This window comes from Gymnodraco acuticeps, unplaced genomic scaffold (assembly GCF_902827175.1).
Source record: "Gymnodraco acuticeps unplaced genomic scaffold, fGymAcu1.1, whole genome shotgun sequence".
Taxonomy (NCBI): Eukaryota; Metazoa; Chordata; class Actinopteri; order Perciformes; family Bathydraconidae; genus Gymnodraco; species Gymnodraco acuticeps.
This window is the reverse complement of record NW_022990276.1, coordinates 1,236,279-1,255,418: the sequence shown is the minus strand read 5'-3', so window position 1 is coordinate 1,255,418 and position 19,140 is coordinate 1,236,279. Positions and strand designations below refer to the sequence as shown.

The 19,140-nt window shown below is 38.9% G+C and overlaps 2 protein-coding genes across 5 annotated transcripts; both read left to right on the top strand.

Moving 5' to 3' along the window:
* Positions 1 to 604: 604 nt before the first annotated feature.
* LOC117549568 (nectin-3-like protein) lies at positions 605 to 8,431 on the top strand. Of its 2 annotated transcripts, XM_034221591.1 has the most exons (8): positions 605 to 737; positions 1,001 to 1,056; positions 1,266 to 1,332; positions 2,258 to 2,599; positions 2,944 to 3,046; positions 5,168 to 5,202; positions 5,288 to 5,343; positions 5,445 to 8,431. In XM_034221591.1, exons 3-8 carry the CDS (start codon positions 1,275 to 1,277, stop codon positions 5,562 to 5,564), a joined length of 714 nt encoding a protein of 237 aa, XP_034077482.1. In that variant the 5' UTR covers positions 605 to 737; positions 1,001 to 1,056; positions 1,266 to 1,274; the 3' UTR covers positions 5,565 to 8,431. The 2 variants fall into 2 exon arrangements, with proteins under 2 accessions (XP_034077482.1, XP_034077481.1); XM_034221590.1 differs by having other exon boundaries at positions 610 to 1,056.
* Positions 8,432 to 9,497: 1,066 nt separating this feature from the next.
* LOC117549567 (carcinoembryonic antigen-related cell adhesion molecule 8-like) lies at positions 9,498 to 16,771 on the top strand. Of its 3 annotated transcripts, none has more exons than XM_034221589.1 (6): positions 9,498 to 9,610; positions 10,747 to 11,061; positions 11,311 to 11,586; positions 12,224 to 12,394; positions 14,348 to 14,474; positions 14,930 to 16,771. In XM_034221589.1, the coding sequence occupies exons 1-6, from the start codon at positions 9,553 to 9,555 to the stop codon at positions 14,952 to 14,954; spliced, it is 972 nt and encodes a 323-aa protein (XP_034077480.1). In that variant the 5' UTR covers positions 9,498 to 9,552; the 3' UTR covers positions 14,955 to 16,771. The 3 variants fall into 3 exon arrangements, with proteins under 3 accessions (XP_034077480.1, XP_034077479.1, XP_034077478.1); XM_034221588.1 differs by having other exon boundaries at positions 12,224 to 12,565; positions 14,363 to 14,474; positions 14,930 to 16,769; XM_034221587.1 differs by having other exon boundaries at positions 12,224 to 12,565; positions 14,930 to 16,769.
* The last annotated feature ends 2,369 nt before the right edge of the window (positions 16,772 to 19,140 follow it).

Genomic DNA, 19,140 nt, shown 5'->3' with positions numbered 1-19,140 from the left:
ATTTAGAAAGGCCCCTTTAATTAGGGAAGTTAAAACCATGTTGAGCAGAGAGACTCAACAAGTTCCCGTCTTCATGGGGAACAAAAGCTCGAGCATTATCACCAGCTGACAGCCAACTTCACACAAACACACGCCTAGAGCAGCATTTTCAGAACTGTGTCACACATTCAAGGAATTTAAAATAACTCATCACAAGAAGTGTTACATGTAGAAACTGAATATAAAATGAAACATAATTAAACTGTGTGAGGACTGTTTGGCTCTATTGCATCTCCACAACAATGTCATGTTTGTGTGTTTTGGGCCATCAGACGTACACAGGCGATGGCTGGAATTAAGCAAAATCTGCTTTTTGGCTGCTACGACCAAACAAAAAGATCAGACAATTTGATCCACTATAATCAGGAAGTCTGGATACGTCTTAAAACAGCCAGCAATGATGAAACCTTCTGATACAAACAAACTCAGCCTAGTTTATCTTTGTCCAAAAAGATTATCACACTCTGTAGACTTCAATACCTTCACTTCACCACAAGAGGGCGCTTTTAAAACTTGTGGCTACTTCACGTGGGGCAGAGAGAAATCAACCAAACATCGGAAATAATGCAGCCTGGTGATTACTGATAACAAATGACAGATTGAAAGAGAAACGACTTCCCATTCAAAACAATGGTATTGGTTTGTATTCCTGGTAAAAGTGCTGAGTGCTAGGAGTCATGTCCACTTCTACTTCTTGGGTGAATTATTTTAATTAATAAATATGCAGATGTTGGATAAAATGGGATGTCCGGTTACCACACACTTGACTATCAGTGTAATCTGATCCGTGTTTACAGCAGATGTCGTGCCAGTGCTCAGTGAGTTGTGTCATTCAGCGTTTGTGGTGGCCAACAATCACACCATGTTCCTCTTTGCAAATTATACTTTTTTCTGTGTTTGCCTCGAGCTGTCATCCTTTTCTGAGACTTGTCTGGCGTTTCCACAATTCATATGTTTACAGTGTTGTCGACTAAAGCACCAGCAACCGGACATCGAAGGATGTACCTCCCTGTAACTGTGAGTTTCCTTAATATTTACTTAAAAGCTTGTTTTTTTAATAAGTTGTTAATTGTTGCAAAGAAAAAGCTATTACATGCCAGTTTAACTTGGCGTACTTCAGTTTGTATTTAGTAGCTCAGTATTATCCTAATTTTCTGCTGCATTGACTCATATTTGCATTCTTACGTTGTATTGTAAAGTGTTATTATTTTGTCCACCCCTTGTAGTTATGAAAAATGAAAACTTGCAGCAAGTCCCCTGCAATGCTCCTGATTTACATCATGTTACTCCCAGGTAAGACAAACATGTTTGACATTTTTAAACCATATTACAGCCTAATACTGAGAGGATTATATGTATTATAAATCAATTGAAAAGTTTGTTTTAGAGAATCATTTCTTAAACTTCCTCTTCCAAACTGAATTTGCCTAGTTTTACAATCATATACAGCTTCTCTAAAATACTCTGTGGTGCGAACAGATGCTTTTGTAAAGTGGTGTTGAATCTGTGTCTGAAAAAAGGGTGGCTCGAGTAATTATGAAAAAAAACTTTACAATGTTGATAGAGATAACAAGACAGCACACTCTTGCCAGCGTATCATGTTCTGTTTTAGCAGCACAATACTTCTGTCCGAAAATAAAATGTAAATACAGTACTTTTACTTATTTACTTTCTTCCACTGAACATCATCGTAGTCTTCTGAGACTCTGTCTAGAACATGTGTGGACACAGGGAGCAGTTTTAATTAAAGAGGACTTATTATGCTAATTTCCAGGTTCATATTTGTATTTTGTGTTCAAAAAGCTCTTTATTGTTCTCGTGCTGCAGCACCTCTTTTCACCCTCTGTCTGAAACCAGAGCCCAGTCTGCTCTGATTGGTTAGCTGGCCGGCTCTGTTGTGATTGGTCAACTTCTTAGAGATGTCCCGCCCCTTAGCCTATAACATACAATGTGTTGAAGCGCTAGCCAATAGAAGCACAAGTGTTTCTATTGGCTAAAAAGACCACACTTGTGCCACATACAAAACGTTAGGAAAGAGAAAGAAAACCACAAAAGCATAATAAGGCCTCTCAAAAGATAATTGTGTTTTGAAATGAACAAAATCATGTTGTTATAAATGTTATAAAAAGGACTCCATGTGTGTTTAAAATCATCTTGTTTTTGTTTTTTTATAAAACAATAATAAACGGCCATCTTTTCACATTACTTTTTGTTGCAGTTCTTGAGGCACAAGAACTCAAAATGCAGCCTGAAGTGACGGGATACCTCGGAGAGGAGGTCACCCTGCGATGCCAATTCATCCCGGGACCAAAAGATGACATCATCTCTCAGGTTGAGTGGGAGCTGAAGACACCAGCAGGAGAGGAAATCACCATCATTGTTTCTAGTGTGGTGTCAGGCATTAGTGTCCACAACAGTTCTCTGAAGGAGAGAGTGAAGATTGCAGAACAATCTTTGATAATTGGATATGTGGAAAAGGGAGATGCAGGGTGGTACACCTGCAGCGTTGCAGCCTTTCCCAGCGGATCATTTGAAGGAACCACCCAACTTATTGTTCAAGGTGAGTAAGAAAAGCATTCTTGATGAAAAATCTTATTTCTGATAAAAAAATGTGTTTCCAGTTTAATATAAATGTGTTTAACCCCACTGCTAAGACTGGAAATTGCATCCCCTACCATACTTTAAAACCATGAAAGGACAACACTTATGCAACATTACGATATATCTCGTCACATATTACAATATGGGTATATTTTTCCCCAACCATTTTTCCTTGAGTAAATACTTGAAGTGGGATCAGTTGCCTTGTTGTCCATCAACTATTTAAAATGTAAACCATAATGATAAATGGATTGGGATTATATAAACAGTGATGGTTAATCAAAGTCATGTTTCTTCTCTCAGAACAGAAGCCGCTATCTGCAGGGACGGTGTCTGCTATAGTGATCGCCGTCATGCTGCTGTTAGGCATCGTGGCTGCCATTGTTTACTTCATCTTCATCAGAAAGTGAGTATTAACCATAGACTGTATATATAAACCCATTATTAACCGTATTAACCCATAACCAAGACTCTTCTGTTCCAAATGGATCTGAATGTCTTTGTTCAATGGCTGACATGCATTGATCAAAACTCTTTCACTCACTGAAAATGCCTTCAATGTTTCCATGAAGACCTTTGTCATTCATACTCCTCCATCTGCAAAACACTATAGCCTACATACATGTATGTAGCACATTTTCAAAAACTCTGCAAACTACACTAACAATTGTATACATTTCAGCAGTAACTACATTAAGATATATGGATATTCTAGCATACAATGAAAATGCAAGCACAGTTTTTAATGAGATTTATTTCCAGTGTTTCCATTTTGAAACATGTTTGAATAGTTTTGTGTTTTTTTTGTAGTTTTGAAGGTAAAAACAAAAATCACTATATGGCCAAAGTGCATGCTGGTAAGAGCTTTAAAAAGACAGTTTGTTGGCAATCAAAAAAACAGTAATGCATACTTTTAACACTTATTAACATTTAGTCCAGCACATTACAGTAATACTGTGAAGCAGAAAGGTATATGTTACAGTATTACTGTAATGTGCTGGACTAAAGAGGAAGTCCTTTTAATTCTATATACCAGTGGTTCTCAAACTTTTTCTGTCAGGCCCCCCCTTTGGAGAAAAAAGAAAGTCGGGCCCCCCCAACACAAATAGTCAGGCTCAGTGGCGGCGCCAGACATTTATTTTGGGGGTGCTGTGGGGTAGCTTGACGTTTCATAGAGGGTGCTCAAACATTTAGGGTTTCCCATTAATGTACCGGTCGCTACAGTGGAGTGTTCTACTGCAACACTCCCCACGCAAACACACAGTGTGACAGTTACAATGAAGGCTCGATAATCAGCTCACGGCATATAGGTGTAAGCAGGGGTAAAGTGCTATTTTTATAGGTGGTGTGTGGACCTCACATAGGGGGGTCCGGGGCAAGCTCCCCCGGGAAGATTTTTAAATATTGAAGTTAAAAGCATCAATCTGGTGCACTTTGAGAGCAAAATGAAGAGATCTATGGATACCTCTTTCAACACCCATTTGAAACAGAACTGTAAACAGATTTACTTTTTCTTTATGGATATTTTACAAATCACCCTTTTAAACTTTATTCTTGTTTTACTGTTATATAGTATTTCATACCTGTTTTTCCTTTATTCTCTTATTTTTTTATAACTATAATGATCAAATAAATGTGTGCCTCGGAAATAATTGTTTACATTAATGGTGACCAAAACATTTGAGACCCACTGAGATAACACTGAGAGAGTCCTTTAGCTCACTGAGTCTCTCAGTCTGACAGGAGAGGACTCTCCTCCACTTTGTTGTTGAAAAAACTCCTTATATCCGTTAGCGTAGCTCGCTAGCACCAGAAGCTAACAACAACGATCTCCGGTACGCTCTCTCTCTCGCGCACACAAAATGGCCACACACACACACACACACACACACACACACACACACACACACACACACACACACACACACACACACACACACACACACACACACACACACACACACACACACTAATGAAACACAGAGACCCAGACGTAATAGTACTGTATCATATTATTTTCAAATCAATAATTTTTCAAATTATGATTTTTTTTTTTTTATCTTTTTTTTTAAATTTTTATATTATAACCATTTTTTCTCCTGGTCTCTCGCGCCCCCCCCTGGCATGCCTCTGCGCCCGCCACTTTGAGAACCACTGCTATATACACATGCAAAGTAGACTGGCAGTTGGTAAATTACAAGGGAAAACCCAACACTTTGCATAAGTATGCATCACTTAGCATCATGTACTTATTTTCAGTTGAATTTCAGGGTTGTTTAGGTTCGGTCATTTTCAATATTGTTCCATAAATGTACCTTATCGTCCTCAAGTCTTTTTTTTATATGAATTTGTACAGAATTAAGCTTACATTAGGATTACGTTTATTTTATATTCAGTATATTGGAAAACATTAAAAATGTGCTATTTGTCAGTTTGTTGTTGCTTTATTTAATTTTGAGGAATAAGAAAGAAAAGTCCCTTCTGATGCAGAAAACTAACCGCAGACATTTGTATTCCTTTAAATCAGACGTGATCAGAAGGTCATACACCGTGTCTACATTGGTGAGAACGAAAGCCCACTTCACCACACTTTGATTTATTTAAATTTGTTTCAGTTCTCTCGACTAAACCGCCTCTGTCTTTGCAGATACAGACGGTCCGGTGATGGATGTGTCGCGGCAATCTGTTCTCAAAAGAGACGTGGTGAGCTAGTGTCTAAATTTAGGTTGAATAAGTTCCACTCAGATTACATTAAACAAAGCAACACAAACAACCAAGTCACTCTCTCTTTCACTACCTCTTAGGATGTGGTGTACTCTGACGTCAGGCTGAAAACATTCAGAGATGCTCCGCCCGACGAGGAGCACACGGCGGACGACGTCACGTACGCCGAGGTCGTAGTTGTGCGCCATCAGCTCCAATGAACACGAGATGGATGTCTTTCTTCTACTTGCAATAATCTGAAAGATGCTGGATACAAGTTGTATTTATATATTTATATCAGCTTCTAAAGTAAAACCTGCTCCATGGCTTCAAATCATCCTCTCATTTTCCACTTTAGCCTCAAAGCAGGCGATGTAGTTTAAAGGAAATGTAGTACGTTTTTCTCTGATAGGAACCTTTTCTCTATGTGGAGATATTAAGTGATGAAAAGATCAGTATTTTAAAGTAGCCGGGGTTGTATCATTTACCCGACACTAGCGAAACATTACCGTCTTTTGTGGTTCACCTAGCTTTTAAAGTATAATAAATAAACTCTGTTACAAGCTACACATCATATGGAGAAAGCCAAATATCCTTCACAGAAGTGCCTTGTTACCACATTTCCATCAAAATCTGCCATTTCCCTTCAGTTGCGTCTGTCTTGGCCCTGTACCCGAGTTAACCGTGCTCTTAAAGAGGCGCTATGCTTTATGGGGTTTCCCTTTCCTGTAGCGTGTTATAAAGCGTGCATGTAAATGGTCTGCAGAGCCTAAAATCCCTGTTTTCCCTCCAGACGGAGTTTCTCTCCAACTGCCTCCATTGGACTCCTTTGTTTACTTCAGTGACATCACCATGTAACAGTTGCATACCGATTAGCTTACGCACCAGCACATTGTACGTGATAAGCTAAGGGGCGGGACAATATCTAAGCAGTTAACCAAACACAACAGAGCCGGCCATCGGACCAATCAGAGCAGACTGGGCTCTGGTTTCAGACAGAGGGTGAAAAGAGGTGCTGCAGCACAGGCAGTATGAGGAAAATAAAGAGCTTTTTGAACATTAAAGCGTGGAGACATAAAATACATAAATACATAAATACATAAAATACACATATGAAACCTCTAAATTAGCATAACAGGCCCCTTTAATGTGTATGTATTTAATAGAAGCAAAATGTTGGATTCTCTCCCTCTTGCAAATCAAGTGTTGCTCAAAAAGAATAATTATTTTGAAATTTAAACTCCACTAATATTATTTTGTCGACATGTTTCCTGCCATTTGGTTTCATATATATATATAACAGGTAGGAATGGTAGAAACCAGCATGTCAGCGAGGTAAATAACGTTTTACTTTGCCGTGCCGCACAGTAGAGAAACACTCAAACTGTGCCGAGTCGGCTACAGCAGTCACGGTAGATTTCATTACACAAAGTTCCTATTCCACCTTTTGGTGACCATCAAAGACGGAAGACAAAAACAGGAAGAAAAAAAGTGGAGAATTACACAATAAAAAAAGGAGAACCAACACAGACACACTGGTGCGTCTGGTGGTTGCTTGTTTCAGCAAAATAATTTACTTTTAAAATGGCATTTCTTTGGGATTCACCTTAATTGACGTCGTAATGTTTAGATACTATGTGTGCCTCTTGCTTTAATCCAGTGACGAGCCAGTGTTGCTATGAATCAGAGAGGAAGGCTGCATTATTTTCTTAATGCTGCCCATTTTACAAACCAAGAATATAATTTAAAGAACATTTGCTTGATATATTCAAATTGCACAGATACTGATAACACTTGTTTTACTAACCCCGCCCAGTATTCTGTCTGCTGAGATTTTGAATGTGAGGATGCTGTTCACAGATGTAGCAGACTTTGCAGGCGTTTTGTAAGAAGGTGACAAAACTATGGTTTGAAAAATGTCTGTACTGATTCACACCATCACTGAGCATCTCCAACCGTCACTATGGGAACATGCCGAGTGATCAGCTGCACTTCCTGACTCATTTTTTGGGTGTGAGATTGCTCGTTCTTACAAAACATGTGAAAACAGAACCAGTTGTTTGTAGTGTGTGAGAAAAAGGGCTTGTTTAACTGTTCAGTGTTGTTCCATTTAGTTTACATTGAAAGGGATTGCACCTTAAGAACAGTCAGTGTAATGCATTGCCTTTTGCAGGTAACAATGTAGAGGAACAGGGCAACAGTTCTGTGAATTGTCTCTCTTAGTTTTTACCGTTTGATAAACCTGTAAATGTTCAGACTTCATAAAAGGAAGTGGTTTTTCATTTTTTTGTGATGTACAAAATTCTGTTATGGCAGGAAACAGATAAGACAGTAAGATAGGGAGTGCGTTATGAAAGTATTTCCACAGCAGTCATCATATTTCTTAAGATAAAAACACATGCAGCCACGTCGCAAAGTCTAATAATTGACAATGTGGAAGGAATAACGTGCAGTTTGATGCTTTCTTGCTTAAAAAAAAGGTATTTTATCCAAATGCTCTTTGGGGTCAATAGTCTAATTCTGTGGTTGTCTTAACGGTCGCGTCACTTCTCTCTATGATCGTTTTTTTGTCATATTCTCATCTCCCTTTCGACTGGTCTGCACTTGTTGATGAAACTGATATTGATGAAACTGATTTGCTCGACTGTCTCTCCAATTGTAATGATTGTAATGGTTGTATGTATTACTTGAACTTTACTTAACAGGCTGTACGTGGTTTGTCTTGTGTGTCATGTTTTGTCTTTTTGTTTATGTATGTCTGTAAGTTGTTGCTATTGTCGGGACCCCCCTTGAAAACGAGATGGTGCATCTCAAGGGGTTTATCCCAATAAATAAAATGTCTATATATAGAGACAGCAATAAATGTTTAATGTTGTCATTTTGAAGTGCCTGTGTGTGTGGGGCTTCATGATAAGGACTTGACATTCTGTATGTTGTGATTGTTGAGAAAATAAACTGATTTAGAGAGTCTTAATGTGAGACTTTAGGCCATGATGTGTTAAAATGATCGTGTGTGTGCATGCAAGGGTTCTGTGAATACGGTGCATGTGTTAAATGGGTAATAATAAACTTTAACACAGTAACGGTAGAGACATGTTCATTGTTCATATTATTAGCTTAAAGAACATTTGCACATTTGAAAGGTTGACTAGATTATATATTACAATGTTTTTTCATTGGTGTCTATATACGCCGGGAGTCATGGATGATCCTGCGGTCCTGTGTCCTGGATCTTGAGTCGTGGCTGTGGTCCTGGATCATAGGTCCTGGATGGATATCCTTGTGGATTCATCTTCCTATTATACACATGCATTTCCAAACATTTGGACTACCTATGTTGCAAATGTATTATCTTTTCAATTTACACACGGCATCTGCACGTCTGTCCGTCCTGGGAGAGGGATCCCTCCTCTGTTGCTCTCCCTGAGGTTTCTCCCATTTCCCCTTTAAACTGTGGGTTTTCTCCGGAAGTTTTTCCTTGTACGATGTGAGGGTCTACTCTAAGGACAGAGGGTGTCGTATTGTCATACTGATATTCTGTACACACTGTGAAGTCCACTGAGACAAATGTAACATTTGTGATATTGGGCTATATAAATAAACATTGATTGATTGATTGATTGATTGACCTATAAATAAAATCAGATCCTGCAGACCTAAAACTTCAATAAAACATGCATTTAAAGATTATCATTTACATTTGAAATGATACTCTTTGTGATAACTTTTCCCTTTAAAATTTGACCTGAGCTCATTTCACAGGACACTTTATATAAAGCTTAAGGAAATGGACTCCCATCTATAATTGGGTTTAAGGAAGCACCACCCAGATAAAGGCAAGATAATTGTAAATGTTTGGGGAATAAAACGCAGAGATTGTTTCTAATGATGAAGATGGAAGAGTTGAGGAACTTGTTTAACTTTGACATTCTGGTCTGACTGACCCGAGAGAGTCCATTCTTAAAAAATAACCAAACAGAAAGGAAAGATTTGTAATTTCACTTTAATTCATACACCTTGTCCTTTAATTAAAAAACACACACGAGCTCTCCTCTGCACATTATCAGAATGTCTCCACATGAGGTCACTGTGCTACTGAAGGTTACAGCAGGAGGGAGGAACCAGGACATCTCTTAAATTAAACTGCAGTAAGAAGAAGACAAAGCATAGATCACACATCCCGTTTCTGTCACTTTGTTGGTGTGCACAATGACTTCCAGCAGACCCCTCCTCGTTCTTCTGTGGTTCATTCACGTGACAATCCCAGGTAAGAGACGGTTTTACACATTTGAGTACAAATACTGGTTTTAAAGCTTTTGAAGGTACAACCACAACCACATCTTTGATTTTGACAATCTCTATAACCGGTGTTCATTTTTACATGTAAGAACAGGAAGGGCGGTTCAAAGTTAACATTCAGTAAAATAGCACCATTTTTGGATATCTCTGTTTAAAAGTAGCAAAAACGTAATATCTAACAAAGCAGCATAATGAAGGTGAAGCAACAAGTGTAAGGTTTCATACGAGGAAACCGCATGGCTCCTTTGTGTTAGAATTATTTTTTAAGTAAAATCTAAATCTTAAAATAACTTCAACTGTCAGGTGAATTATGTAAGAAGTACAACTTTCCCATCTATTATCTTTAATCAAATGTATTTACTTTCCTGCAGTTTAAAAAAAGATATACTCTTTTACTTAAAGTGTAAAAAAAAATGAATTTTTAAAAATATAAAAGTACAAAGATGTTGGCATTAAAGTAATTTATAGTAAAAGTATGTGTTGTGCAGTCTGGCCCCATTTCAGAATAATATAATAAATACTGGATTTTGAATATTGATGCATGAAAGTCAGATCTGATAAACGTTGTTTTAATTACTTTGAACTTTTGAAGGATAATTTTGTTATTGATTTATATTTTTGTATTAGCTAAGTATAAAGATGGTCTTAGTCCAAACCAGGTGGGAGAAGAGCCACTTCACAGCCTTGCTCAATCTTGGCATCATGTCTGGTGTGACTCCACAGCACCATGGTATCTACATGTTGTTTGGACATAATAAAAACTCAGCTCTTTTATGAGAGGCAACTTTTCAATTAATTATAAAAGGATCATTTATAAATTGCTTGTTGCGTACACTGTAAATGATCAACAACAGTTCTGGTAAGGTAAACCTTTTAGAGGCATAATTATAGTAACCTAGTATTACCCTAACTTTATTCACAGGTTTTGTTTGGTTTACGAGCTGAAGGTAATTTAGAAATAACTTAAAACTAAAACAGTCTCTTCTTCACGTCCAGATAAACTGTTTATGAGCTTCCTCAGAGAGAACATAGCTTACTTTTTCTGCTGCAGATTTGTGTTGTGAATGATTTCTAAAGTGGGTCCATCTCTCTGTCTCTCTCCAGGTTTAACTGAAGGAGCTGGTGTGCTGCCAGACGGTCTGAATGCAGCTGTGGGAGGGAAAGTGATGTTCACCACAACACCAACTCCAGGAACAACTTTTCAATCAGTGAACTGGAAATTTGGTGCTAAAGATATATTTACTTGGAATGTTAACAACTTCCCTGCACTAGGGTATGAAGACAGGATCACCTTCTTCTTGTCTACTGGATCTCTGGAGCTCAGGAACCTGGCTCTAACTGACAGTGGAGAATACTCAGTTACCATTGTACCACCAGGAGAACGACCACAGCCAGGGAACACCAGACTGGACGTATACGGTGAGAAAGTTTCACATGTTGCATATCTTTCTCTGCTGAATGAAGATGCTGTGTAGCGATTGAGCAAGTAAACAATGATATAGGGCCCTTTATTCTTTTCACCATCATCAAATAAAAATGTATGAAATGTTGCTTTTTTTCGTGGATGGAGCTTGTAAAAACGTTCAATGTGGAACAATTAATAATCATGCACTTCAGTGTTTTCTTCTATTGTAACTTTATAACATATGTTTTGTGTTTCACCCACAGAGCCAGTCTCCAATGTAATGGTAACCTCCAGCAGCACAGAGCTGGCGGAGTTCAGCTCTGTCAGTCTGTCCTGCTCCTCCTCTGGATCCTCTCTCTCTTTCCTCTGGCTGAACAGCAGCTCTGAGGTTACGGGAAGTGACAGAGTTCAGATCACTGATGGAGGATCCACTTTAACTATAGTTAATGTGACGCGCTACGACCAGGGACCATTCAGGTGCCGTGTATCTAATCCTGTCAGTGAGGGAACCAGTGATCCAGTAACCCTCACCATCAACTGTGAGTAATTCATATGTGCATACATTTCATTCTGCACATTGCTTTAAAGATGATGGTATTATGAGGCTTCACACTGAGTACATTGTACCAACTGGAGCGGGACTATAGACAGGGACCACAATACTGAACATAAAAGGTGAGGGAACTTTTCAAACGTTGCGTCTCGTTTAGTGTTTAAAAAATATATATACTCTTTTACATAAAGTGTAAGAAAAATATTTTTGAAGAAAAATAAAAGTACAAACATGTTGGCATTAAAATAAACTTAAGTAATTTATAGTAAAAGTATTTGTTATGCAGTCTGGCCCATTTCAGAATAATATAATAATACTGGATTTTGAATATTGATGCATGAAAGTGTCAGATCTGATAAAGGTTGTTTTAATTACTTTATACAAACTGTTGAAGGATAATTTAACCTATAACTGCATTACATGTTTTTATTGATTTATATTTTGTATTAGCTAATAAAGTAAATAAAGCTGTCAATTAAATTTAGTGGAGCCATCAGGGGAGCCATCAATAAATAAAAACGGTGTTGAAAAACATGTTACAAAGGAAGAATTCCATATATGTCGTAAAAAGGGGAAATCTAAAAAAAGTAAATTGCCATTATTTCACAATATTTTTGTTGCAGTTCTTGAGGCACAGCAACTCAAAATGGAGCCTGAAGTGACGGGATACCTCGGAGAGGAGGTCACCCTGCGATACCAATTCATCCCGGGACCAAAAGATGACATCATCTCTCAGGTTCAGTGGAAGCTGAAGACACCAGAAGGAGAGGAAATCACCATCATTGTTTCTAGAGGTGAATCAGGAGTTAGTGTCCCAGAAACATTTCTGAAGGGGAGAGTGAAGATTGCAGAACAATCTTTGATAATTGAAGATGTTGAAATGAGAGATGCAGGGTCGTACATCTGCAGCGTTACAGCTTTTCCCAGCGGAGCATTTGAAGGAACCACCAAACTTGTTGTTAAAGGTGAGTAAGTAATACTCTATAATATCTGAACTCTGACCCTCAACTCACAAGCAGAAAAACTAAAAGGATAAATGATCAGAATGGGGTTTGGGTTAAAAGGCAGACAGGGAGAGGCCATCCAGGTGGTGCAAAGGCAGGCACACATTTCTAAGTAAGCGTGGGTGATGATAGCCGCCGGAAAAACAGGAACAGGCTACGGCAGGAAGACAACATTTTCAAGATCCAAATCTATACTACCACCATATTTAGTAGGGCTGTGCATCTTCACTGGTCTCACGATTCGATTACGATTATCCTGTCAACGATTCGATTCAATATCCCGATGCATCACGATTCATACCAATGCGTTGCATCCTCAATTTTCTATATTACTGCACATGGCTTATTTTTCATCAATGCATACATGCAGTAAATACATATGAACTCTCTTTTTATTATTTAGATAGTGCTTCAGAAATCAATAACATAAATGTCTTGACATTCATTTATAAACCAAAAATAAATGAATTATATAGGTCTAGCCTCCCTATATCTGTGTGTGAAGTTGTTCCATCCTCAAAAACAAAAAAATAATGCTTCTGCAGTCTAGCTGCAGCTTCTAGCAACGGTCTTCTGTTAAAAAAAAGGACACTGAATGTCCTGAATGTGGCATCACACACAGGACTTGAGTCTGAACACAGCAGGCAACAGGAGTATTTACAACAGCATATAACAACTAAAATACTGCATGTGGGTGCACACGTACATTCTCTGTCTTACTGTTACATAAATACCATGAATGTATGAGATTAAGTTAGCTTCATTATATCTCAGTGATTAAGTGAATAATAAAGTTTCTATCGGGTCACTATCAGCCTGTCACTCATTATTTTCAGGGAGGGGGCGGGGCTTAGAAGAACAGAGGAGACGGTGATCGCCGAAGCTTTTTTCCTCCTGCCTTCACAAACTTTACACACGTATATATTGTCTGAAAATCGCTAGAGGACATTCATACTCTGCAATCCAAGACTTAATTAAATCCACCAAAAACCTGACATGATTGTAACGCGATTATTTTTGAAAAACATAAATCCCTGTGCCGCAGCGACACGGAGTGATTCAGAGCGGGTCCTTCTGCTGTTGGTTCTGGACTGGTGTTCTTGTGTTGATGGATAAAGCAGACTGCTCCGTGTTTGGTGATGCTGTGCCGCTGTCACGTCTGTTCCCTGATCTCTGCGTCACCGACCGATTTGATATTAAAGTGACAGAAAAAAAAAACTTTATAGTAAAGCCGCGGCCGGAAAATCAGGAAGCAACGTTACTACGCTATAACCGATTATCTTCCGTCACTGCATCGAGACCGAATCGTCCACGTCCGCATCGCAGAAACGATTATTTTCAACACCCCTAATATTTAGTAAACCACACGTAAGATGAAGTAAGTCCAAATACACAGCAAAGAAAAAGAATATGCCAAAAGAAAAAGAAAACAGGATGTCTTGCATTTTGCCAATTTTAGAGAATAATAGATTACAAGCAACAGGATTGAAGCATGTCACAGTAGAGGCACGAAATACAAATATCATCCTTACATTTAGAATAATAGAGCCCATTTAATTGCATCCAACAGCACATTGTTAGGGCAGCGGCAGTACTGTATGTAGGTGACAAAATCCACCTGCCAGCACCTTGAAAGCTCACCAATTAAACATTATACCTTTTTCCAAACCATTCCTTTAAAATATCACTGAATAAACAGTTTGCATTGTTGAAAGTTAATCATACTTGTGTTTCTTTTTGCAGAAGGGCTGGGTGCAGAAGGGCTGGGTTCAGAAGGGCTGCACATATTAGCAAAAATAATCACTGCAGGATTATTTGTGCTGATAGTAGGCACCATGCTGGCCACCACTCTCTTCATCATCAGAAAAAGGTGTGTGTGTTGTATATATTATGTAGGAGTATACAACATGAGGTGTTGAAACGTTCTCCATGACTAAGAGCGAGGTTTACAACATGAGGTATAGCGAGTAAATCAGCATTAAAGTAAGAAAGAATAACACCTTTATCCTCTACAGTCGTACTGAAGACTATATTAAACTCGCTGTACTCAGTCAAACTCAGGAGAAGCTGCCATTCAGGGGTTTATCAAAGCACAAACTTTAATTCATCAGCTCTTAAAAGAAGTGGAAGAAAATACCCTTTAAAAATCAGGAAGTAAGATCGTGACAACTGATAACTATTAATTGCACAGAGAAGAGGTTTTGCAATGCATCTGCACTGGTGAACAAAACAAAAGCCACTACTTCCTATTTGTATTTCTAAAGAGCAACTTTTTAAAAAAGGTTATTTCTCAGAGTTACAGTTCCTTGTTTGTCTGTCTTTCAGATACGGTCCAGTGCCAAGTGACTGAACGAGAGGAGGTGAGCTGGGAGATGGTTTCAGGCCACATCTTTAAATTGCCAAATAAATGTTTGGATTAGTTTGAACATTTACCCCAAAAAAAGCATTAAGTTATTTGCCTAAAGAAGTTAATGCAAATAACAAAAGCAAGGTCCTTAAAAAACACATAAGTGTGTTCTACTCTGATGTCAGGCTCAAAGTATGCACGGATGTCAGTCAACATACAAAGACTGAAAAGTGTTTCAAAGTCATAATATAGATGTCTTTTACAATTGGACACTATAACTTAAATGATTTTGTAATCATTCAGCAAACTTATCACATCCTCCCATCAGTAAGTTAACTGCTCCTGAAAGTACAAGTCCATGTTATTCTATATTTTTTTGACAAATCCCATAAAAAGGCAAAAAAACAGAGCTTTTTTTGCAAACTCAAACATGATTTAACGCTGCATTGGTTGGTGAAATATTTGCAGCTGTGGATTAATACAAATAAGGCAGATTTTACTGCTGCATTTCGGTGTGTGAGTACTCAAAATATGGTACCACTTTACAATAAGATTACCCTTATAAAAGGGTTTACAAATAGTTTGTAATTCATTTATTAATTAGGTTGTGAACACTTTATAAATAATTAATAAGCTTTTACGAGACATGAGATAAACAGGGCGACTGTGACCGGTTGCTTGCCAAATAGAGTCCACATTTATCTGTACTGCTAAGCCTTATATTGGCTACCTAGCTTACTTCGTCATCAGCCAGCATCCTTGGTATCTGTTGCTCACTGAGTTGATTCTCTCCGAGTAGCCAATATAAGGCTTAGTCATCTTGCCAAATAGTGAGCCTGTGTTGATGCATGCAAACAATGTTAGAACTGGTTTATAAAGTGGTACCGAAAATACTGTGTGTGTATATATATATATATATATACTGTATGACTCAAACTAAACAATGCAAATGCTCATTATATTCACCTACGTTAGTGCCACCTTTCTTTCTTTTTTAAACATCAGAAATGTGATCGTCAATCTTCTCAAGGTTGCTACACAGCTGCAAAATATCATCACTGAATTTACAAAATAAATGTTAAACTAGTGTTTACTGATGTGATATGTTGCATAGGTGGGATACTAATAACCTTTCAAAGACAAGTTACTGTGCAAAGACTTCAAGCCAAGATATAAGGCTAACAAATAACAATAATTCAATAAGAATAGACCAATACATTTATACATTAGGTTTAAACAATAATGCTCTAAAACACTAAGTAATAACAAGAAAAGTTCAAGAGGTGCATTTCTAAATGTTAAAGATATAAACATCGGATTAGAGATGGCCTACCTGCTATCTCCAGTCTGATGGTGTCATGGAGACGAGGCAGCGGCAACAGTTTCATGATTACTTTCCAAAATACAAACGTTTACAGGAAGAAAGTTCAAACGGATAATCCTCAGGTAGGCTAACTGCAGTGGGGCAGGAAACTTCAGGGGAAGCAAAGCAAAGACAGCATTTAACAACATTTACAGGGTGAGAGGCTGGTCCTGCAGGGCTGATCAGGTAAAGTGGAAACAGGTGAGCAGGTTACGTCATTTACCGGACGGGACGCTGAGCAAGCGCTCTCACTGCGCATGCTCAGACTTCACTCAACACTCTGGCCCAATCCCAAACCACTCCCTCGACCCTACCCCTCCGTGACGGAGTGAACTCCGTCCGTAGCCACACTCGCAGCTCAACGAGGCTCCCTCCTGTCAGATGGAGGGAGTAAATACAGCAGCAAGCTTTGGGACGGCCTCCCTCTCTCCGGCAGAAACAGGAAATGCCGTAACTGTATGTAACAACGGTTTCAAATCAGCATCTCTTAAACAAAAAGTTTAAATGAATAACTCAAATAAAACTCCAAACATCTTTCATTGTGTTTCAAAGCTCTTTTAGTTTTAAACCTGATGTTTATAAGCTTCTTAGTTTTTGCAACAGTCTGTAAATGTACACAACTTTATAATAAAATGCACACATTTACCTTTTTCTAGACTAAACACAGGTACGATCCTAAGTTAAAAACATATGAGGTTATCATGAGGTTGTTAACATCGCAATTTATCAGTGGATGTTTGCTGGAACTACTTGTAAACAGCGTGTTTCCTGACGGACACATACAGCGTGACTCCGGTCAGGAAGAGACCGGTCTCAAGTCAGCACCGCTGCAGACTCGCTGTTTGAGGGCTTGATAGCCCACTCCCCCTCCACACTCGTTGCTTTGGAACAGCCCTCAATATGGCGGACCCTCCGCGTGAACGCGCAAACTTAGTTTGTGGTGCGATATTTAATTTTAAATTAAGGCATAATTCAGCAGTCAAAACTGTCAAATGGTGTTGATAAAGTACAAACTAAGCTTACACAAAACAAAAAAGATAAAACTTCAAACTAATAATGTATTTTGTTTAATATTTGTGTTACTCTGAGCTGTCATGAGATAATGGGAGAAAACACACATCAGATGTTTGCTTTGTAACACATTATAAAAGGCTCATTTAGTATTTCTGATTCGCCTTGTTGTTTTCAATTTGTAATGTTGATTGCAACAACCATCTGTGCTGTCGGAACGTGAAAAAACTAACATAAGGATTCATATTACATTGTTTACTTTGTTGTGCTGTGACATCTGTTTTCTGTTTAAATTAAGTGTCTAAAATGTGTTCATGCTTTTGAGATCATTACTGTAAGTTATGTTGCCGGTTTATGAAATGATGCTTTGGAGCAGAAGTACAGAAACAACATTTCTGTAAATGCTCTCTACTTGCTTTAAAGCAGAACTTGTTGTTGTGAGTGTCTCTTGCTTAATAAAGGTCAGCATCTTTACAGACCTTACCAAATGTGTTCTTGATTACTAAAGAGTTATTTCATGATAGAAAATGTATGAGAAACAAACACCATTCAAAGGAAGTGTGAGCTCTTTTTGCAGAATGAGCACTTTTACTTTTGTTACTTTTAAGTAGTTTTTTCTGTACTTCTACTTAAAGGGGCCCTTTTATGCTCACTTTTAGAGTTCATATCAGTATGTAGTGTCTCTACATGTCTCCATGCTTTAATGTTCAAAAAGCTCTTTATTTTTCTCATACTGCCTGTGCTGCAGCACCTCTTTTCACCCTCTGTCTGAAACCAGAGCCCAGTCTGCTTTGATTGGTTAGCTGGCCGGCTCTGCTCTGATTGGTCAACTGCCTCGAGATGTCCCGCCCCTCAGTTTATCACGTACAACGGGGATCACCAACTACATTTGTCCAAGGGCCCACATTATTCCTAGAGACACTTTCGGGGGCCAGCTATTTTTATATAGCGCTGCATTTTGAAGTTGTTGACCAGGGAGGGGGTTGGGGTGCTAGTGGAGCACGCTCATGTATTTTCAAGATGCCGGAGTAGCGGAGGCTACTGCGGAGCGCATAAAGCCATGGATGTATAATAAGAACTGGATACAGCGTGGGAGGCGGGGCCTCATTCATTCCTATGAGAGTTGCTCATTGGCGCATGGATGACAAAATGGCCCAACTTTTGAGAGAGTGAAACGTCACAGATTACCCAGCATGCCTGAGAAGTACCCGTATGTGCGCTCATAGAGCATGCGCAACTTTAACCACGCCCCCCAAAAGGCTCGTTCACATCACAAGCACGTCAATTTACGTACACGTAACAGCACTGCGCGTTATGGATTGTTATGATGGATTTGATATTAACGAATAACGAGGCGGCTGCCGCAGTTAGCAGCTAGCAGCTAGCGGCTAGCTAGTGTAACGTCCGAGCCATTAGTAATTATGCTAATGTACACATACATCGTTATGTACTTTTATATTACGCTGATGTAACACGATCTAGTGATGGTTTTGTTCAGCATTGCCAGCTGCAGACTCGCTGTTTGAGGGCTTGATAGCCCACTCCCCCTCCACACCGCTCCACACTCGTTGCTTTGGAACAGCCCTCAATATGGCGGACCCTCCGCGTGAACGCGCAAACGGAGGGGTAGGGTGTAGGGGGCGGTTTGGGAATGGGCCATAGGATCACTTCATCTTCAGGGAAGGCTACGCAGTACGCAGTCTACTGTCCCGCAGCTGCTGCCTCTCTGTTGGACTCCGGTACTGCACATTACTCACGAGACGTTGTAAAACAAAAATGAGTGGGGGGCGAACGAACTAACCACTCCGCCAGCAC

Excerpts from the sequence above, each read along its gene's own strand:
- LOC117549568 (XM_034221591.1), top strand. The coding sequence starts at position 1,275 with ATGAAAACTTGCAGCAAGTCCCCTGCAATGCTCCTGATTTACATCATG. Across the intron at positions 1,333-2,257 it reads TTACATCATGTTACTCCCAG|TTCTTGAGGCACAAGAACTC; the intron begins GTAAGACAAACA and ends TTTTTGTTGCAG. Across the intron at positions 5,203-5,287 it reads CATACACCGTGTCTACATTG|ATACAGACGGTCCGGTGATG; the intron begins GTGAGAACGAAA and ends CTGTCTTTGCAG.
- LOC117549567 (XM_034221587.1), top strand. The coding sequence starts at position 9,553 with ATGACTTCCAGCAGACCCCTCCTCGTTCTTCTGTGGTTCATTCACGTG. Across the intron at positions 9,611-10,746 it reads CATTCACGTGACAATCCCAG|GTTTAACTGAAGGAGCTGGT; the intron begins GTAAGAGACGGT and ends GTCTCTCTCCAG. Across the intron at positions 12,566-14,347 it reads CACCAAACTTGTTGTTAAAG|AAGGGCTGGGTGCAGAAGGG; the intron begins GTGAGTAAGTAA and ends TTCTTTTTGCAG.